Here is a 21,427-nt window from a genome sequence, read left to right as displayed (position 1 = left end):
ACTGTTTGAATTTTTTTTTTTAATTATGAGCATATTTTTTACTACCTTAAAAACATAAAAACCCAGGAGAAAAAAGCACTGGTTTTCCAAGTGTGTGCTAATTTAGAATCCAAATTTCATACATTCTTGTGGGACTACTGCATTGGAACCTGGGAAGGCAGAGCCTGAGACTCTGTCTTTATCTTGCATCCCAGAGGATTCTGACTCACCCAAAAAAGTTTGAGATCCATTGGCTGAGCCCAGAGATCAAGGAGCAGGTTCGTGGGAGTCAGAGGGATGCTGGCCGTTCCTCTGTGTGAAAAAGACCAGGCTGGGCAGGGTAGGCTGCTACTGTGGAAGGGTAAGCAAGCTCATTGGCATTTTGGCAGCACTTAAAGCCTGTGGGTAAATGATGATTTGATGTCATGACCTGTAATAGGCTTGTATGGGCTGTCTCATCTGCCTTACCAGCCTCATCTGGAGCTACTTTGCCCATGACTATCTTTGTCGAAGTACCTCTGGCCTCTTTCAGCCCTGAAATAAGCTATTCCTTTCTGCCTTCACACGTAGTGTTGCTGTTGCCTGGAATGCTGGAACTCCTCAAAGTTTGTTTCAATGCTCAAAGGTCACTTCCTTGAGGGCGATCTTCCCCAAACCCCAGCCTGGGTCAGAATTCCATGTCACATGTTCTCATAGCTCCTGTACTTCTCCTTCCAGGCACAGATACTGTAGTTAATTAAGGAATGATTTAATGTTTGTTTTGGTCACTGCTATTCCCTATATTATGTCTGGCACATAAAAGGGACTTAAAATCAAGACTGTTCATGGAATGAATGAATGAGCCTTAAATAGTAAAAGTCTGGGGCACAGGAGTGGGGATGGGTGTGGAGGTGAGGAATGCTGGTGGCACGTTACCAACTCCCTCCAGCTTGGCCTGGGGCTTTGGCCAAGCCTCAGGGAGCCTCTGAGGAACAGCCAAAGAGCAGCAGTTGGATGTAGCTCCTCAGACTTGCCCGTAGCATCATGACTCTGGCTGCCTAAAGCCATGGCTTCTGTGTTAGAATGCAAGTGCCAGACTCCACGGAGACGCTGTGTGACCTCTGTCTGATGAGGCTGCAGCTACGTCCCATTGAGCCCCAGGAATGGACTGCTTGCACAAGCAGGAGCAGTGGAAACGGATACACTAGGTCAGAACAGGTCACCATGTGATCATGTGTGTGGGCCGCAACAAGGAACAGTCTATACTTTGTGGCTTTTCCAAACTGTACCCTTGAACATTGGACTGCCCAAATTAAGTTTTGACGTTTACCTTGGAACACAGGTACAGCCCAGTCATTCAATAAACATTTATTGTGCCATGTGGGTAGAGAGGAGATTCGGTCCTCACGCACAAGCTAGCAGACTCATGGATGAGCACATTCCTCAAACACTACATAGCAAACACACACACACACTCATGCCTACTAAAAGGTTTATTCTTTATGCTCAGAAACAAAGAAGTGGCCTTTCCCCTGCAAGGGGTCTCAGCTTGAAGGAATGGGAGGCAGACAGTGACAAGAGGGAGTGTTGGTGTGAGGTTGAACGTGGCAGTTCTTTCTTCCCCCTTTTCCTACTATCACTCCTCTTTTCAGTGTCCCCCTCCAAAAAGTTTAGGTATGAACACAGCTTGCCACCCATTGGCAGGTTGGGGAAGCACAGCTGTAGTCAAAAATTTAATGCCCATGTTCAACAAGAGAGAGGTCCAGTGCGTATCTGGTGGGGACGGGAGAGGAAAGGAGGGAAGGGGTGGGTTGAGGAAGCTGCTGGGTAGAGAGGAAGGGAAAAGAGGCAGGGACCCACTCCCCAGTGACAGTGGGAATTTTGGTCCTGCCCCTACCTCTCCCAGCACCATCCACTCCCTTCTTCCAGCCCCCCTTCCTAGCAGAACTGGTCGTCATAGTCATCATCCTTCATCCCCTTTAGCCGAAGCCGGGCAAAGTCCTCAAATACGATGTCGTCATCTGTGGCATAGCTTGGTGGTGGAAAGGAGGGGGTGAGGCGAGGGCTTCAGACCCTCATCTCAACTTCCCACTTCCCTCCACAGACCGAGGTGTTAGAGTGGCAGTGGGACTGGAGGTATTTGCAGGAAGGCACAAAGAAGGGGCGGTAAGAGGCAGCTCACAAGGCTGTCATCTTGATTTGATGCTTCAAGAGTCCCTCCCCCAAAAGAAAAAAATGGGGGTGGGGGTGGGTAGATTTGAACATTAACAGGAATCTTTATCCAAGAGTCAAAGGTAGGAAGGGAGGGGATGAGGCTCTTACTTGGTATCAAATTCAATGAGGTTGGTGTCCACAGGGGCATCTGTTTCAGGAGCAGCTGAGGGGAGGAGGAAAGTGGGTGGACGGGCGCTGGGAAGACCAGCTTTTCTCCAATGGCCCTGCCTTTGGGGACTTGGGGTGGGTGGTGTGCTTACCTGACTGAGGTCTGGGGATGGTGATGTGGTCATGGGGCTTGGGGTGCATAAGAACAAAAGGCAGCTCCACTGAGACATCCCTGGGGCGGGAGAGAGGCAGCATGAGAACATGGCAATACAGAGCTGGATGGAACCACTGCAGGCCCCACCCCGGGCTGCCCAACACACTCACCCGCCGCGAGACACCACCAGCTTCACCTTGACCCTGTATGACACCAGGATCCCAAGCACCTCCTTGTTGGCACCCTCTTTCACGCTGCAATTGGGAGGAGAAGCTGGATCATGGCCCATGGCCCTGCACCTTAGCCCAGACTTAGGGCTCCCATCAGGACCCTGGGCAGGATCCACCACAGCTCCCAGGGCTCCAGCAGCACAGGCTGTGCAGTGGGAGCACCCCATGCCAAACCTCTGTGCAGGAACCTCCCGTGGCTTCTCATCTCTCTCACGATAAAAGCTGAAGTCCTTGTGGCCTTACGGCCCTGCACTGTCTTGCTCGCCATCAGCCCTCCGCCCCACCTGCTACTCTTGTCCTGGTAGTTCATTCTCACCATGCTGGCCTGTAGGCCTTCTCTGTGTGGTCCTGCAGGGTGTACCCTGAACAAAGGCGTCAGTGGGGGTGAAGCTCAGCCCTTACTTTGTGAAGCTCTTACCCCAGGGCTGCTGCTGCCCAAAGGCACAATGGCACTGCAGGAGCCAGCAGCGGCCTCCTCGAACTTCCTCAGACACACCGGCCTCCAGCACCTCTCTGGGCCTTTGTGTTTGCAGCTCTCTCTGCCTGGAACACCGTTCCTGCACGTCCAGACTGCCTACTTCCTTTGGGTCCTTACTTGAAATTCACCTCCAGATTATGTCTTCCCTGGCCACCTTATTGAACATTAACACACCCTGCCCCTCTCTCTTTCTCCCTTCTCTCCCTTACTTTTTCTCCTTAACACTGGTCACTAAACATACTACATACATGATTTGTCTAGCCTCCCTCCCCAGAACGTAAGAGGCTTTTTGTCTCTTCTATTCACTGATAGCACCTTGGCACCTAGCACAGTGCCTGGCACACAGCTGGTGTGGAGTGAATGTCTCCTGGGCTGCAGGAGAGCCCCTCACCCACATTCAGCCCCACCCTCACATGGTGCTGGAAGCCAGGTTGGTGTCCTCATGCTTGAGCTTCCCATCCAGGGCAAGACCACGCTTCTCCCGGTTGTCGCTGAGCAGCGGGGTTACGGTGTACACCTTGCAGAACGTGGAACTGGCAGATACCTGGTCACTGGAGGGGGTGGGGACAAGACTGTTGGAGGGGCCGGGCTGGGCGAAGGGCAGAGTGTGTCCCCGTCACTAGCCCCTTCCCTGGCCACACGTCACAAGGGAGTAGGTTCTGGCTCAACCTGCCCAAGAAAATGAACAGCTCAGAGCCATTGGCTGGGAATATCCTTGAAGGTGGAGATGGTTCAGGAAGAATTCCACCCCCACCTCATGTCCTTCCAGGCCCGCTCTCCTCCCTTGTGGTTGGGGCCCAGTGCCATTGTGATACTCACTCTTGTTCGATCTGAGCCACGGGACACTTGTACTGGGCGGTGCTGAAGAGGCAGATGTCGGCGTACTGTCTCACTGTGGGGCGGGGCGGGGGCAGTGAAGACTACTGCCCCACTCCAGACGGTGGGGCAGGTGACCGCCCCGGGCCCACACCCTGCCCCCCTCCGCGGCAGCAAACGCCTGGTGTCCACCTCATTCTGGGACAGCCTACATGAATTCTTTGAGCCCCGGTGGGTCTCCCACACTGGGTATGTTCTTGGGTTGAGATCATGCCAGAAGCCTCGTGTGTAGCAACTCCCTCCCCGCTAAGATCCCCTCCCAACTCCCTCCTCCTACCAGAGACTTTGATCTTCTTGACAGTCTTGGTGGAGTTGTTGGTGACGTGCACATTGACACTGATGGGCTCCCCGTGGTAGTACAGCTTTGGAGGGGAGGAGGGTCAGGTTAATCGGTTCTGTTTTCACTGGTCCCAGTCCTTACCAGTGTGCCCCCAACACAAACATATTGCTTGGCTTCTTCCCTCTAACCCTAAGCCCACAGCAACTCTCCACAGTAGCTAAGACAGCCTCCTCTAAAGATGCCATCTTGACACGTGGCTTCACCCTGCCCCCAGGGTCGGACCTGCGCTGGAGCACCTGCACCACCCTCTCACACACCTCTTTGTCCAGGGAAGCCTCAAGGTGCAGGGACCGGTCAGACATGAGGAAGTGGCGTGTGGTTTCAGCTGAAGGCTGGGGGCCGGGTTTCTCTGGGGCAAACTGCACCTTTCGGATCACCAGACGCACAGAATTCCTGGGAGTGAGAGGGGTCAGACCTCAGATACCCGAACACCCACTTCCACCTCCCACAGGGACTAGGGCTCCTGGGAGCTGGGACGGAATGGGCAAACCACAGGGGTTTCACCTTTTGTGGCTTTTCTCTTCTAGTGATTTGGCACAGAAGGCTCGAATCTCAAAGTCTACCCCGCAGGCCTCGGGAAGGGGAGAAAAGGCCAGGTCTTACACAAGGCCCCTGCCACCGCCGCCACTCCCTTCCTTCCCTCTTTCCTCAGTCTTGGGGCGGGACGCTTGCCCCATCCTGGTCAGAGGAGCATAGGGCCTGGCCCTTCCCCCTCTGCCTGCTTAAGGCCTGGCACCTGGCAGAGGCTTTGTTTTGGCTGTGTCAAGATGAGCCCTTATACCCAGGCATATGCAGTGCAGGTCAAGACCAAGAAGCAGGGTCACATGTGAGCAGTGACTGTCCCATGCACACCCCACACTCCCTGGGAAGATTACCCTATCCTTCATCCCACCCTGGCTTCTTGGCAGCCCACCCTCATCTCATGGGCCTGCTAGACCCTACTCTGTCCCATGAGTCCTCAGAACCATTTCTCCAGTACCTTCCCTGTGTCCTCTGGGCCTGGCTGCAGGGTGACAGAGCAGGGTAGATTTTGGGGTATCTGTGGCAGAGGAAAGGGGAGACTTCAGTTCCTCTTTAAGCCCCCAAGTCTTCCTCCCAGCCTCAATATTAGAGGCTGGAGAAGAAGACCTGGGGATGAGGAAGGAAAAGGAAGGAACCTCAGGAAGGAGGCAGAGAGAGAAGGGCTTCCTGAATGCAGGGTGACCGCGTGGGGAGGTGGGTCTAGGGTCCCTCCTTACTGTTTCTCCCAGATCAGCTCATAACAGGTGCTTCACCCCCCAAACAGAGTCCCAGACCCCTTGCCCTGCAGAGGGTGGGGAGGCATCCTCACTGTGAAAAAAAAGGGGTGGGCATGCTGGCCCAGCTTCCTCAGCAGCCGGTCCTGCAGGCGGGTGGGGGGCCGGGGCGGGTTGGGCACTGGGGGGAAGGCCTGGTAGGTGGCGATGAACAGGTCTTTGCGGAAGGATAAGCCCAGCACATCCAGGTCTTCGCGGCCATAGCGGAAGGCGCAGGTGAGGGTCACAAACACTGGCAAGGGAGGGCAAGGTGGGGTGGTCAGGAGCTCCCCTTCTCGAGTCCCCCCAGTGCCTAGCAGCAGCTGCTTCTCCTTGGCAGCAGGAGACTGGTCTGAATCCTACACCTGGCTTCCGCCTCAGCCCTCCACATCTCTGGTCTCAGTGCCAGCCCATTTCACTTCCCCACCTCCCCTTGGGCCGCTGGAGTTGGGGGCCAGTACCTTTACGGTCCTTCAAGTAGTCAGGGTCCACAAGCACCACACCATCTAGGAAAGGGACATATGAGCTCATTTCCTGTGAGGGCCTCTCCTCTGTTCCTGGGTCTAGGAACTTCTCCTCTCGGGGGACGGGATGCCCCTTCCTGGGCACACTTACCTACAGGATCCACTTTGTCCAGGTGATCTACAAAGTCCCGCTTGCCCAAGTACACAGTGAGCTGAGGATGGAGAGGGGTCACAGGGAAGATTGGGCAGGAGGGTGGTAGGGCATCAGTGCCTCACACGGGCTGCCCTGCCCCTGGTCTTCCCAGGCTGGGGTGTCCAGGATTTCTCCTGGTTTCCTCCCAGTAGGGCTGGAAGGGGAATGTGGTGGGGCTTCACAGACTGCCCAACTCTGAGGCTTTTTAGCCTCTCTAATATCTTTTCACACCTCAGCACACCAATCGGAAGTCTGTGTGGGTTTGTAGGTCACAGCCAGTTAGAGAGGGGCTCTGCAGTAAACAGGCCACAGCCTGGGAGCTGTTAACTGTTCCTAGCCCCAGGCACCCTGGGTTGGTTCCTAAGAGGGATAGGTGTGGGCTTCTGGCTCCTCCCCCTTGGTCTTGCTTAGGGATCCAGGCTTGTCCCCACCCAGCCCTGTGGCTGGCTCAGGTGGAGCAGCCTTTGTGGCAAGGGGCTTCTGGAGGGAAGGAAGTTGGCTCTTAGCTGTCACAGGAAGTGGGCAGCTAGGGGTTGGGGATCGTCTAGGGGCAGGCTAGGCCCTGTCAGGGCCCAGGGAGGGTCAGGAAGAGAAGCTCTGTGGGAGACTCACCTTGCAGTTAGGGCTTGACTTCTTGAAGACCCTAACAAAACAGAAAGGGAAACCCCACTGCCTCCCTCAGACTCAGCAGGGACCTGGGCACTAGGACCTTGTCCCTCCCCAGCCTGAGAAGCAGAGCTCACCCAGGGTTCCTGCCTGGAGGCTTTGGGGCTTGGTCCAGGCCTACCCCCTCCCACTTTTTCCCAAGAAAGAAAGGTAACCACAGGTCCTTAATATTCCCAACTTGGCAGCCCCTCAAAGCTGGTTGTCATGGCAACTCCCTCCACCCTTACTAGTTCCCCTGCCATGGCAATGGTCACTGGTTGCCACAGGAACCACCCTGGCTCTTCCCAGAGGACCTCCCCCATGGGGACCTGAATGGGCAAGTTGCAGTGTTGTCTGTATAAGACCTAACCTGCTTTCCATCTTCTCTGGTCTCCAGCTCCAAACACAGCTGGAGTACCTGAAACAGTATGACCTTGGCCTTTGCCTCTAAAATGGTTTCTACTATAGGCACTACCTAACTGTGGCCCTACTCCATTAACCTCCAACTCTCCCCATCTATGATCTCAGGAGCTTAAAAGCCTGCTTGTCTTTCAAGGTCCAGCTCCGATATCATCTCCTTTAAAAAGTGGATCAAGCCCAGACCCTGGTCATTCCTTTTTTTTTTAATGTTTTATTCGTGGTGTGATGCCACACAAGGGCAGTTAGCTGTGTACTGTCTGCTGCACTAGGCAGACTGTGAGCATCAGAGGCCTTATTCACGAAGGCAGCCTAGCACAGTGCCAGCCGTATGCCGATGATAATGCTAACGTTTACTGGGTGCGTACTGTACACCCAGCACTGTTTGAAGTGTTTCATGTGCTATTTAATACTCTTCATAACAAGCTCAGTGGACTGAGTGCTGGCCTGCGAGCCACAAGGTTGCCAGTTTGATTTCTAGTCAGGGCACATGCCTGGGTTGTGGGTCAGGTCCCCAGCTGGGGACATGTGAGAGGTAACCTCTCACACATTGATGTTTCTCTCCCTCTCTTCTTCCCTTCCCCTCTCTCTAAAAGTAAGTAAATAAAATCTTTAAAGAAAAAAAAATAACACAACGATGGAGATCCCACTATCCCTATTTTATAAGTGAGGCAACTGAGGCACAGAAGAGGTCAAGTATTTTGCCTAAGGTCACAGTGTAAATGGTAGACAAACAGAGGAGGTCTGGCTCCGAGTCCACGTTCTTAGTCACCAAACTATTAAACTCCCCTGCCTCTGTAATTAAGGTTAAGTTTGTTGAATTGAAAGGGATTCAATTCCTAATTGCTGAAACAATCTAAGCCTGTACTCCACTCACTGCTGGAAGAATTGCGAAGTATCTGGCAACTCCAATGCTCTGGCCACTTGTGGGCTTGTTCTTTGCTGCACCACCTTACAATCCATTCCCAATCCACTCTGCCTCAGCAGTGATCTCTGGGTACGGTCCCCAGATAGAAGCAAATGAAATCCTGCCAACTGGCCCATCCTTCCTCCAACCCTACCACCTGTTTCTGCTATAACTTCACTTGCTCCTTCTTCCCAGAAGGCCAAGCTAAGCTATCCAAGGCCATTGGGCAAAGGCTATGGAGATCCCTGGGTATCCCCATCCAATAGAGGAGAGTAAACATTGATATGATGGCAGCTAGAATAAGCACCCCACCTACTGTCCTTCTGATTGCTATGGCATCATTCAGCTCTCCCTCCCCTTTGCTTCTGCTTTCCTCTTTGGCCCAGTGTTTCTTCCTATTAGGAGCCCTGGTAGAGGGCTGCAGCATCCACAATCAGAGTGCCAAGTGGAGTATTGCTTTGTGGTAATTGCCCAGGAGCAGCTGCAGGGCACCTGCCCTCTGGATCCTGCTAGGCTAGGCTAGGCAGAAGCAGCATGTGTATACCGAGACTGGCCAAGGAGGCAGAACGTGAGGGGAGGGGGTGCACAGAAGCAGATGCCACCTCACACTTCCTGCTATTCTCTTTATTTCCTGTGGCCCAGAATCTGATAGGAGTAAGGGGGAATTGTGCCAAGTCAGCAATCCCCCTTTGGTCCATCCTTCCCCCTCTCTGAACCACTTAACGGAAATTGGGGGCCTCCCTCAAGTCAGCGACTTCCCCTTTCTCTGGGTTGTTTAACCTCAAATCCAGGACACCAATTCTTCCTGTGATCATCTCTCTCCAATACTGGTCAACTTGGTGCACAGAAACCTGGGTTCTCCTTCCCAATGGGTGGGGAGTGGTGGGTCTGATATGATAATGTTTTGCAGAACAAGTGATGCTCAGGACCAGGCCCCCATCCTTGATCCCCTCTGGATAGAGGCGTACAGCCCCAATTTTTCCTATTTTGCTCCTGCTCCCAAGGGACTCAGGCATTCACCCACAGCCCCCTTGAGGATGTTGGGTCACAACAGGAAGTGGATTGTGCTAGAGACCAAAAAAGAGAACTCGGGGTGCCAGTGTAAGGAAGGAGCCTCGATTACACATAAAACATCCGGGGAGCGGATGGTGTGCCCAGGGCAGATACCTCCTCCCCTCATCCGCGGGAAGAGGGGTAAGGCCCAGACTCAGGGAGGGCTGCCAAGCACCCTGCTCCTTCAAGATGAGGCTGTTGCTCCTAGCAACCCCGGGGAAGGCAGAAGTTTGGAAGCGGAGCTCCCCAGCCCGTGGGACAGGTGGGGGCAGCCTTACTGCCTGTGGGGTATTAAACAGGAGGTTTTCTAGTGGCTAAGCACCAGTCTATGGTGGATCCCTCTTCTGGCATCCAGCCTGCCCATACTCTACCCCTTGGGACCAGCCACCTGCTCTTCCTTCCTCCGCCCCTGCATCGCAGCCTGCATGGGAGAACTCAGTCGTCCGGCCCCCACATCCCTGAGTGAACCCAGAAGCCGGTTTCCTGTTCCCTTTCAGCACTAGCTTTCTGCAGGGAACCTGGCTTGCGTCCCCCTCATTATCCTCGAGGATCCAGGCGTGCGGCCCCAGATGGCCGCCCCCCAGGGACCCAGGCGTCCGGCTCCCGATTCTCTCCCTGGTGTCCTTGTCTAGAAACCGTCCAAGCACCCGCCCAGATCCGCAGCCCACGTCCCGCCGCGTGGCCCCATATCCCTTACCTGGTCCCGGGTTTCTCCCCCATCGTGCACGCGCCCGCCGCCCGCCCGCCGGGTCGAAGGCTTGCTCGCTGCCTCCCAGTCCGAAGCTAGGTCCCTGCTCCTCCCCAAGCCACTGCGCACGCGCGCTCTCTGCTCCTTCTCTTCTTCCCCCTCCCCTTCAGGCCTCCCCATCTCCACCCGCCACCTCCCCCGTCCTGGGTCCTGGGGAACCGGGGCCAGATGCGTCAGCCCAGATCGCGCCGCCGCCGCGCAACCCGCCCTTCCCTCACAGACACAGTGATTGGCTCCGGCCCCGCCCCCTCCGCGTCCTACACCACTCGCGGACCCTTCCCAACTCCCTGCTCTTCTTGCCCATTTCTCCGCCCTCCCTCACCCCCCTTAGGAACTGATTGGACCCCCTTAAACGAAGGCTCCCGCCTTCGGGACATTAGAGCCCTGTGATTGGCTCTCTGCATCCAGAACCTTGCAGGGGTCCCCTCCCCTTTGTTTGCTGCTCAGTAGCGTTGGTGGCGTTGGGGGTAGTGGGGTGGTGGAAGCGGTGGGGGGTGATGGAGGCGGTGGGGGATGTAGAATGAGCTCAAGCACTGTCTGCGAAGGAGGGTGAGGGGATGCACACGTGGGTGAGCAGTTCCAGTTGAGGGATGGTTGCTTTGGTGCGCACAGCTCACCCTCTCACCCCAGTGCTTGCCCCTTTTGTGGCCGGCCCTCGCTTCTGTATTGTGGTGTGTCAGCTCCCCCTGGTGTCTGTGTTTAATCTTTCCAAGGTTACTTTGCCTAATTTCTTTTGACTACTACTCATCTCTCTACTCATTGCGGCTAACATTCATCCATCCACCCATGCCTACCTATTTTGTGCCAGCCACTTACATTGCTATGGCAAGAATCAACGGACAGGAATGAACATGGGCCCTGCCATCCTAGTATACTTGAGGAGACACATAAATAGGTATTATGATATAATGCTATAATGGAGGTATGACCCAGAAGACAAAGCAACTATAAGCATTTTGCTGGGGTGGGGGTGGAAGGAGTGTAGGCTGTCCAGAGAAGGGAACATTTGAGGACGATCCTTCTGAATGGTGGGTAGAAGTTGAGAAAGGGTATTCCAAAGAGAGAGAAAGGCGAGGCACATCCTGCTCTGAAGTGTTTGTGGGGTAAGACAGCAGGAGAAATAAGGCTGAGGAGGAGACTGGAACAGAGTCTGAAAGATTTTGTACAGCAGGTAAAGGAATGAGACTGAGGCCCTTCTTTGGAGGAGGACACATGGACCCAGTGGTTTTTTAAGCAAAGGAGTGGCATAATGAGATTTGTATGAAGATAATTCTGGACAATGTGGAGGGTGGAGGGAGTGTGGCCAGGCTGTTGTAGACTAAAATTAGTCAAGGAGAGATGATGACCCATAGTGTGGAAGGGGGCAAGGTGACAGGCTGAAGAGTCATTTCTAGGGCAAAACTGACCGGACTTGGGAAGGATGATGGATGGCTGACATTTCAGATTTAAGGAGCTACAGTATTTCTTCTTCTTCCATCTCTTTTTCCATACTCCCCCTATCTTCCCCAAATGAACCAACTTCACACTACCCCTCCACTTTTGTACGCAACAAAAACTAACATGCCCACAAGACAGTTTCTGAGATCATCTTTAATGTTCAGACACAGGCCTAGCCACCAGCTGCCACTCCCCACACTTCAGTTCTATCACCACCTTCTAAGTTCTCTCTTCACCTCTTTCGAGATTTAAACACTTCTTTTAGACTCGTGAATCACTTTTGTTAAAGCATCATGACCAGAAGGTAATGAGATTTTCATTATTACATATCTCGAGTGGTTTTGGAACTGAAAGGCTAAGTGTTCTACATGGAATGAAAACTACTATATATTTTTAAAAGATTTTATTTATTCATTTTTAGAGAGAGGGGAAGGGAAGGAGAAGGAGAGGGAAACATCAATGTATGGTTGCCTCTCGTGTGCCCCCTACAGGAGACCTGGCCTGCAACCCAGGCATGTGTCCTGACCAGGAATTGAACCAACTACCCTTTGGTTTGCAGCCCACGCTCAATCCACTGAGCTACACTAGCCAGGGCTACTGTATTAAAAAGTACTGTATTACTAATAGAAAGACAACTTAAGTAACATATTAATGGCCAGAAAGAACAGAAGAGATATATCCCATTTTAGGTGAGAAAACACATCATTATAAAGATGTCGTTTCACTGAAAATTGTCTACAAGTTTAATGTCATATCAAATAACAATGGGACTTTTTTGTGCACAGAAGTAATCTAATAATTTTAATCTAATTAAAGTAAAATCCAAGGGTCATCTCTTTCCCTCTCATACTGCCCTCTGTCTAATCCTTCTCCAAGTCCTGGCATTCTGCCTCCAAAATACATTAACACTTTGGGTTATTTCTTCTCTATTTCTCCATCTCCAATGCTGCTCTGGTCCCAGTCACCATTCTCTCTTACCTGGCCTGTTATGATGGCCTCTTACAGTGGCTTCTTTATTGCTCTCCTTGCTTCCCTCTTGGCCCTCTAAGTTCCTTGTCCACATAGCAACCAGAGTGATCTTTGCAAATGTAAGTCAGTTCTTGTCACTGCCTGCTTAAAGCCCTTAAGTGGATTCCAAATATTCTGTGAATGAAACCCCATCTTTTTGCCTAAGCCTTCTAGAATCCTCATGATTTGATCCATGCCCACCTCCCTGACTTTAACACATACCACATGCATCAATCATTCTTCCTCTCTTTCTCTATTCTTGAGCCAAACTAGCCCTCTCTATCCTCCAGCAAACCCATTCCCACATCACAGCCTTTGTACATACTGCTGCTTCTGCCTATAGAAACTTTCCTTTGACTCTCTATGAATGACACCATCTTGCCAACTTTAGGGAGGGCTTTCAAGTTCCCACTCCAATCCATGTCATCCTCTAACATATTACCATATTTAATTTTTAAAAGAACTTTTTAAATAGCACTATCCAAGATTTACTTTCTTATTTATTGACTATCTCTTCTCTCTAGAGATAGTCTTGTCTTCTTCACTATTTCTTTTCTTTTTAATCCTCACCTGAGGACATGTCTATTGATTTTAGAGAGAGGAGGTGCTGGGGAAGAGAGAGAGAGGAAGAAACATGAATTGGTTGCCTTTTGTACTCACCACACCATGACTGGGGGATTGACCCTGCAACCTAGGTATGTGCCACAACTGGGATTTGAACCTGAAACTTTTTTTTTCCTTTTTGTGCTTGGGACCACGCTCCAACCAACTGAACCACCTGGCCAGGGCTTCTTCACTATTTTATTATCATCACTTAGAATGGTGCCTGGCACCTTAAAAGGTGCTCAGTAAATATTTGTTGAATGAATAAATGAATGTGCCAGATGAAAAAGAATACCTATTTTTAATTTTGACGGGAACTGGCAGAATGGGGTGACTCTAGTGATTTGGGGTAGAGAACACACAATATAGTGTACAGATGATGTGTTGTAGAATTGTGCACCTGAAACCTGTATAATTCTGTTAATCAGTATCACCTCAGATGAAAAAAACGTAAATAAAAGTGCTGTCTAGAAAGTTTGCATCAATTTACTCCGCCAACCATACAGAATAGTGTTCTATGCTTTATACATCATCCCAATACTAGATTTATCTTTTTAAATTTTCAAGGAGTGTGTTGTGTCAGTTCTGCAGTTGTAAATGTAGTTTAAATTGTCTGTGATTTCAAATAACGGGCCAGTTCCTTAGGTATCAGTGTTCCCTAGAGCGAAAGTGTTGGAGACTGTTTTTTGAACGGATACCTTTCGGACTCCGGCGCCTTCGGTCCCGGCCACGTGTTCCCTAACTGCCACTGGACCGCCCCCGGACCGCCCCCGGGCCGCCCCACCCACCAGCCTTTCACAGCCCTTGAGCTAAACACTCCCGGCCCGGCTTCCCCGTCCTCCTTTCAGCGCATGCTCTCTCCCAGCCAGAACCCAGAGTCCAATCTTTGCGCACCGGTTGTACAAGACCACAACCCTCTTCTCACTCCTTCTGCGCGCGAGGCGTCCGTCGCGGTGTGTTTGCGTCATCGCGCCACGCCACCACTAGACCCCGGTGAAGATGGCCGCAGCCGTTCTTAGTGGGCCCTCTGCGGGCTCCGCGGCTGGGGCTTCTGGCGGGACCGGGGGTCTTTCGGCGGTAGGCTCAGGCCCGCGTCTCCGAATGCTGCTGCTGGAGAGCGTGTCCGGGTTGCTCCAGCCGCGAACGGGCTCCGCTGTACCTCCTGTGCATCCCCCAGTCCGCTCGGCCCCACATTTGCCCGGACTCATGCGCTTATTGCGGCTGCATGGGACGGTGGGCGGGGCCCAGGTGAGTCAGTGTGCCGCACGTCCGCGGCCCTGTTGGAAGGTTGGTGTAGCAAGTCTACGCCAGGTTCACGCTGAACTGCAGCTTCTAAGGGAGGTGGAGGGAGGGAGAGCTGGGGGCAGAAAGTGAATACGATATCAGTCTGCACGAAATTCACGCATTTTTTCCTTTATCAGTCACGAGTAGAAAGTCGGGAGAATATGGGTCTCATTTTTCTGTTCCTAGGCTATTGGTAGTCACACATTCCAGGCTGCTCCACTCACTAGATCTATGATGTTTAGCTTCTTTTTCCTCCGGCAGGATCTGTTTGGGGGATTTTTTATACTGAGTGAATGGACGTATTCAATAAGTGAATATTTACTGAAAGCCAACTACTGGACCCTTCAGTTAGTTGTAGAATGCGATGGCGATGAACAAATGCTCATAGTTATAAAACACTCTGAGCATTGTATAGTAGGGAACCTCTAACCTCATCTGGAGAATTAGCTTAGAGGTATTGGAGTTTAAGCTGAGACCCCCAAAGATGAGTAGGGGTTGGGTAAGAGAAAATGGGGAGGGTGGTTCAATCAGTGCAAAGCTCGTGTGGAAAGGCCCTGTGGTAGGAAGGAACTGAAAAGAAGGTCATTATGCTTGAAGCTTAGGTGGAGGGAAAGAGTGGGCGCTGTGAAGCTGGTACGGTGAGTGCGTAGTGGACAGACCATGCAGAGCTTCTTAATCTGGCTTAGAAAGGTTCTTTGGATGTACTATGGGTAGAAACTAGTATCTATTTTGTTCTGTAATTAGAAACCTAAGTGTCATCCATCTGAACACTTTTTTTCTTGCTCACACATCTTCATATGCACTCTGTCAGGTCCTATTGATTTTATTTATCCTCTGAGTAGTTTTTAGGTCTGTCTACTCTTTTCCATATCGTTGTCATTGCCCCCATCCCAGCTTGAACCTCCATCTTGCCCAGCTAAAGGCACTGATTCTAAGAATACATAACATGTCTAACCTATGGTAGGCATTTATGAGCCTATGGTAGTATCTCTTGCCCTCCATACTTCCCCCAGTCCTCCCACAAATTTTCCCCATTCTTCAAGACCAATGTACATGGGGTCTTCTTTGTCCAGTCTTTGTTACTGGGACCTTCCCAGCGCTATGCTTCTTTCCAGGAAGAGGGTTGCCACAACCTGCTGGGTGGTTCAGTTATCTTAGCCCTAATTTTATGGGGGGTATAACCTCATTTATTATATTAACCTCACTCCTCATTGTTGAGGATGCCAGAACCATGCTTCTGCTGTCCGCCCAGTTTAAGAAGCAGGAGCTGATTGTGTATTTTCCTTCTAAATCCTCCTCCTCTGATTCATGTGATTCCTAAGTATTTTTGAAATATCATCTATTCTGCCAGTAAATATGTGATTTCTTTCATCATCTCTTTCAAGTCTTACTCTCCTCCCTCCGGTGAGCCATGTGAACTTAATGTCTTGTTTATTTTCTCTAAGTGTCTAAAGTCTAGTACAATTTTGAATAAAGAAGAAAAGAGTAATGTGGGAAACCGGACTCCTCCCTTTACTATTGTCTGTACCACATTTTTGGGTATATCCTGCCTTGAATTTTTTTTCTACTTATGTCTCTGGCATTGGGTCTTCAATATGTGGAACTGTATGGTTTCCTTTGCATCTCCATAGATTTTCATTCAATGAACATTTACTGAGTATTTGTTGTATGTTAGCCACTATTCCTTATCTTTAGGTAGATAAATAAGGGAAATTCCCTCAGAGAATTTCTAGTCTAGTGAAGATGAATAATGAAAGTAAGTAGGCTTGGAGAGAAAAAGATCCATTGATTGGTTAAGTTGTATGGGGCAGAGCCTTTGGTAATCGCCAGGGCCAGGCAACCTGTGTCACTGCTCTGTTGCTCTGTGTGGGGGAGGGCTTGCAGAGGGGACAATGCCGTTGCCAGACCTCTGGAGTTTTGCCTGGGAGGAAGCTGTCTCCTGGCTCTTACACTTCGCTTTCTCCCCATATGCCACTGGTGCCCTTCCAGCTGTTGCCCTGGTGCTGAATCCCAAAGAGGGTAGGTCTGCATGAGCCCTAAGTCCATTGTGGGCCCATTAAGAGGAGTCTTTTGAGAAACTAGTAGTTTCTTCCACTGCCCTAACCCCCACTGGTTTTTATAGCTAGAAGTTATGGGGACTTATCTTCCCGGCTCTGGAACCCTGGGCTGGGTGGTCTGCACTGGGGCTGGGATCCCTCGCTCCTGAGGTATCCCTCCTGTTTTTTATCCACCACACCAGGATGTGGTATTGCCAGTTCCCGCCTCTGCCTTCCTACGCATCTCTACCCTCTCTACTTTCTCTGTGTCTCTGCCCCTCCTACCCGTCTGGATGAACGTCGCTTCTTTAAATCCTTACTTGTTGGACTTGCACACAGCTCGATTTTCTGACAATTCTGGGTGATATTTTTTTTTGTAGCCTAGTTGTATTTTTTGCTCTAGTTGTGTGTAGAGGTGAGGCGTGTTTACCTGTGTCTCCATCTTGGCTGAAAGTTGTTTCCACTCTTGCTCTTTTTAATCCATTTCCCACACAGCGACTGAAATGAAGTTTTGGAAGGAAAATTCTATTCATGTTTGCTGCCTTTTAAAGTCCTCAGTACCTGGGCTTTCTTCCCTTCGGGACTTTGCATTTACTGTACTCAGCTTAGAATCTCTTCCTGTGCTGCCTACCTCCCCAGATCTTTTCAAGTCTCTGCTTATTTGTAACTGCCTTTGGGAAGCCTTCCCAAACCAGCTGTGGTTAGCTGTTCTTTAGTACAGCATATTGAAATTGTCTGTTTATTCTTTTCACATATATATACAGCCTCCCTCCTCCATACCCACACAACTTGCTTTAATTTGTTTTGTATGTAATTAAACAACTTATGGAGAATTTCAGATTATACAAAAGTAGAAAAAATAGTATTTTGAACCATCTCACCCTATGCTGTCTTCACCCACATTTAACAATGAACATTTTACCAATGTTGTTCAGTTCCCACCACCCCCACTCTGCCTTTCCCCCCCACCTGCAGCATTTAAAGCAAATCTCAGATCTCATTTCTCCTATAACTGCATGTGCTTTGAGGGACTTGTTCTGCCTTTTATCCCCAGGACTTTGTACTGTCCCATTCTTTAGTTAGTGGCCAGTTATCTTTTTAAAAATCAGTAAGAGTACAGTGTTGTTTTGCTTAAAAGTGTACAGTAACTCATCGTTGCACAAGACCCTACATAATGTGGCCTCTGCTTACCTCTTGACCTCATTTCATGTGACTCCCTCCCAGTCTTAGCCATACTCCAGCCACCCAAGCTAACCTCTTTCTGGAGCACGTGAGGCCACCGCTCATCAGTTCCTTCACTCTTTGCTGGGCAACTCATGGAAAGGTGAGCTTCTCATTTAGGTTTCAGCTTGCATGTCGCCATTTCAGACTGCCCCTTTGTAAAATGAAGCAGTATTTTCTGTTCCAGTCATTCTCTTTCACATTGTCCTGTTTTGTTTCTTTCCTAGCATTTGTCACTGATTGAAAGAAATTAACTCATTTATTAATCTGTCATGTTCTCTCTTTCCTTCTATCCAGTTTACATTGTATTGTAATCACTTCCTTTTCCCTTTCTCTTCATTGAACTTGCCTGGCATGCCCTGTCTTTGTTTAATCCAACTCGGTTCCTTCTTGCCTGCACCTGCACTGCTCAGCATAGCTGGAGAAAAACATGTGTCTTTGCTGACTGGTCTCACTTTACATTCATGGCCATCATCATCCCAAGTGGACCCTTAGTGTTGCCTAGCAAGCCATTCACATTTCTGCATTCCTAGACAACCTCTGATTACTTCCTTCCGTCTTTGCTCTAAGCCAATGACCTCGCTTCCCATTTCACTGAGAAAGTAGAGACAGGAAGATGGGAATTCCCATAGGCTCCCACCACGGTGTCTGCTGGCTTTACTGCATCTCTGCTCATATGCCCTGCCTTCCCTCCCATTACCAGGGATGAACTGGTCCATACTCCTAAGGCCAGTCCTCTGCTTATGCACCAGATGTATTCCTTCTCTGCTTACACAAGCACATTGCTTCAGCAGTTCTCTCCACTTCTCCATCATCAGATTTTCCTTCTCTGTTGGGTCACTAAAAAAAATCTATTGATTATGCTGTTACAGTTGTCTTATTTACCCCCCTTTATTCCTCTCCCCCCTGCACCCCCCTTTCACCTGCATCCCCCCCTTTAGTTCATGTCCATGGGTCTTACATATAAGTTCTTTGGCTTCTACATTTCCCATACTATTTTTACCCTCCCCCTGTCTATTTTCTGCCTACCATTTATGCTACTTACTCCCTGTACCTTTTCTCCCCCTCTCTTCTTCCCACTCCCCCGCTGATAACCCTCCATATGATCTCCATTTCTGTGATTCTGTTCCTGTTCTAGTTGTTTGCTTAGTTTGTTTTTGTTTTTGTTTTAGGTTTAGTTGTTAATACCTGTGAGTTTGTTGTCATTTTACTGTTCATTTTTTAAATCTTTTTTTTCTTAGATAAGTCCCGTTAACATTTCATAGAATAAGGGCTTGGTGATGATGAACTCCTTTAACTCTACCTTATCTGGGAAGCACTTTATCTGCCCTTCCATTCTAAATGAAAGCTTTGCTGGATAGAGTCATCTTGGATGTAGGTCCTTGCCTTTCATGTCTTTGAGTACTTCTTTCCAGCCCCTTCTTGCCTGCAAAGTTTCTTTTGAGAAATCAGCTGACAGTCTTATGGGAACTCCTTTGTAGGTAACCATCTCCTTTTCTCTTGCTGCTTTTAAGATTCTCTCCTTATCTTTAGACTTGGGTAATGTAATTATGGTGTGCCTTGGTGTGTGCTTCCTTGGGTCCAACTTCTTTGGGACTCTCTGAGCTTCTTGGACTTCTTGGAAGTCTTATTTCCTTTTCCAGATTAGGGAAGTTCTCCTTCATTATTTGTTCAGATAAGTTCAACTTCTTCTTCTTCTTCTCCTGGCATCCCTATAATTCAGCTGTTGGAACGTTTAAAGATGTTCTGCAGGTTCCTAAGCCTCTCCTCATTTTTTTGAATTCTTGTTTCTTTATTCTATTCTGGTTGAATGTTTCTTTCTTCCTTCTGGTCCACACCATTGATTTGAGTCCCGGTTTCCTTCCCATCACTGTTGGTTCCCTGTACATTTTCCTTTATTTCACTTAGCATAGCCTTCATTTTTTCCTTATTTGTGCCCATATTCAACCAATTCTGTGAGTGTCCTGATTACCAGTGTTTTGAACTGTGCATCTGATAGATTGACTGTCTCTTCAATGCTTAGTTGTATTTTTTTCTGGAGCTTTGATCTGTGCTTTCATTTGGGCCCTTTTTTTTTTTTTTTTTTTTTTTGGTCTCTGTGGGCCTGTTACATAGTGAGGGGCGTAGCCTCAGGTGTTCACCAGGGTGGAGCAACCCACTACTTTGCCTTGTGGCTCTGTATGTGGGGGAGGGGTCCGAGAGGGAGCAATGCTGCTTGCTTCACTCTCTGCCGGTTTTCAGTCACTTCCCCCGCTACCCACAATCAAATTGGGCCCTTCTGGTGCTGATTCCTGGGTGGGTCAGTTTGTATACGTTCTAGGACCCTGTGGGTCTCTCCAACGAGCTCTCCTGTGAGGCTGGGAGTTTCTCCCGCTGCTGCCTCAACCCCCACAGGAGTTTTAAGTCAGAGGCTTTTAGGCTTTATTTCCCCATGCTGGAACCCTGGGTTGCACAGTCTGTCTCTCTCCCCATTTGTTCCTCCTGGTTTATCTGTGCGCGAATGTGGGACTGCCCTGTCTGCCAGCTGCCACCTCGCAGGTCCTCCAGCCACTGCCTTTCGAGAGTCCTCCCTGCCTGGCTGCCCGTCTCCATCCCTCCTACCCATCTGGATGAATGTTTCTTCTTTAACTCCTTGGTTGTTGGACTTCTATACAGTTCGATTTTCTGTCACTTCTGGTTGTTGTTTGTTTTTAAATTTGTTGTTCTTCTTTTGGTTGTGCGAGGAGGCACAGTGTGTCTGCCTACGCCTGCATCTTGGCTAGAAGTCTGTTGGGTCATTTTTATCAGCATACAGTTCATACCTGCTTTAAAAAAAAAAATCCTCCTTTAGCTCCTTTCCTATTTCTCTGCTTCCCTTTATGGGAAAACTCAAATGAGTTATTTATACTTGCTGCCTTTGAGTCTTCTCCCATTCTTTCTTTAATAACATTATTTTGAAGTAATTTAAAATTTATAGAAAATTTGAAAGACTAGTTCAAAGAATCTCTATGTACCGTTCACTCATATTCCCCAAATGTTAACATTTTCAGTGCATACTTGCTTTAGCATTCCCTGTGCATATTTTTTGTGGGTCTGTGGAGGAGTAAGTTGCAGGCGTCAGGCCTTTTACCTGTAACTACTTAAGCGTTTATTCCCTTAAAAACAGGATGTTCTTTTATGTAACCACATTCTGTCAGCAAAATCAGAAAATTAACGTTGATATAATAAATGATTTAATCTGAAGTGTCTCGAAGGTGTTTTGTAGCACAAGGAAAATGTCTAGTCCAGGATCCGCTCTGGCGTCACATTGCATTTATTTGTCATGTCTCTAGTTTTCTTTAATCTGAAGTAGTTTCTCAGATCATCTTTAAAAAGTCCTTGTTTTATGATCTTGACATTTTTTCAAGAGTACAGGATAGTTATTTTATTTTAATTTTTTTAAAAAGGTTTTATATATTTTTAGAGAGAAGCAAAGGAGAACAAGAGGGAAGGAAACATGGGTACGAGAGAGAAACATCGACTGGTTGCCTGTGTGACCCACTGTGCCCTGACCAGGAACCCAGCTGACGCCCAGCCAGCTGAGCCACGTCGGTCAGGGCCGATCACTCCCTTCTTGGAAAGTTTCCCTTGCTTGGCTTCTGGAATACCACTCTGTCTTGATTCTCCTGTTACTATTCTGGTTGCTCCTTTCAAGTCATCTTTACTGGTTCCTCCTCACGTTTCTGACTTCTGAGTGTCCTTGTACTGCTCTGTTTTCACTCCCTTGGTGAGCCGATCCAGCTTCATGACTGACAACTCCC

The 21,427-nt window shown here is 49.5% G+C and overlaps 2 protein-coding genes across 5 annotated transcripts in view; one reads left to right on the top strand and one right to left on the bottom strand.

Moving 5' to 3' along the window:
* Positions 1–1,433: 1,433 nt before the first annotated feature.
* On the bottom strand, positions 1,434–10,303 carry ARRB2 (arrestin beta 2). 4 transcript variants are annotated; one of them, XM_053911503.1, is made up of 15 exons: positions 10,009–10,303; positions 6,248–6,308; positions 6,094–6,138; positions 5,689–5,885; positions 5,338–5,397; positions 4,863–4,930; positions 4,616–4,751; positions 4,296–4,380; positions 3,962–4,034; positions 3,556–3,693; positions 2,605–2,688; positions 2,433–2,512; positions 2,281–2,335; positions 1,856–1,990; positions 1,434–1,731 (listed from the first exon to the last, which is right to left on the bottom strand). In XM_053911503.1, exons 1-14 carry the CDS (start codon positions 10,177–10,179, stop codon positions 1,897–1,899), a joined length of 1,347 nt encoding a protein of 448 aa, XP_053767478.1. In that variant the 5' UTR covers positions 10,180–10,303; the 3' UTR covers positions 1,434–1,731; positions 1,856–1,896. The 4 variants fall into 4 exon arrangements, with proteins under 4 accessions (XP_053767478.1, XP_024420657.2, XP_024420659.2 ...); XM_024564889.3 differs by adding an exon at positions 6,902–6,932 and having other exon boundaries at positions 1,434–1,990; positions 10,009–10,178; XM_024564891.3 differs by having other exon boundaries at positions 1,434–1,990.
* A 3,645-nt stretch (positions 10,304–13,948) lies between these two features.
* The window catches only part of PELP1 (proline, glutamate and leucine rich protein 1), a 28,800-nt gene continuing 21,321 nt past the window's right edge, over positions 13,949–21,427 (top strand). Inside the window, exon 1 of the mRNA XM_024564825.2 lies at positions 13,949–14,355. Coding sequence (XP_024420593.2) covers positions 14,107–14,355 — 249 coding nt within the window. The 5' untranslated portion in view covers positions 13,949–14,106. The remainder of the gene's footprint in view (positions 14,356–21,427) is intronic.

This window comes from Desmodus rotundus, chromosome 9 (assembly GCF_022682495.2).
Source record: "Desmodus rotundus isolate HL8 chromosome 9, HLdesRot8A.1, whole genome shotgun sequence".
In the NCBI taxonomy this organism is placed as follows: Eukaryota; Metazoa; Chordata; class Mammalia; order Chiroptera; family Phyllostomidae; genus Desmodus; species Desmodus rotundus.
Note: the sequence above shows the minus strand (reverse complement) of the source record. Positions and strands in the feature narration are given on the sequence as shown.

Excerpts from the sequence above, each read along its gene's own strand:
- ARRB2 (XM_024564891.3), bottom strand. The coding sequence starts at position 10,179 with ATGGGGAGGCCTGAAGGGGAGGGGGAAGAAGAGAAGGAGCAGAGAGCG. Across the intron at positions 4,035-4,295 it reads CAAGAAGATCAAAGTCTCTG|TGAGACAGTACGCCGACATC; the intron begins GTAGGAGGAGGG and ends CCCGCCCCACAG. Across the intron at positions 2,513-2,604 it reads CTGGTGGTGTCTCGCGGCGG|GGATGTCTCAGTGGAGCTGC; the intron begins GTGAGTGTGTTG and ends CTCCCGCCCCAG.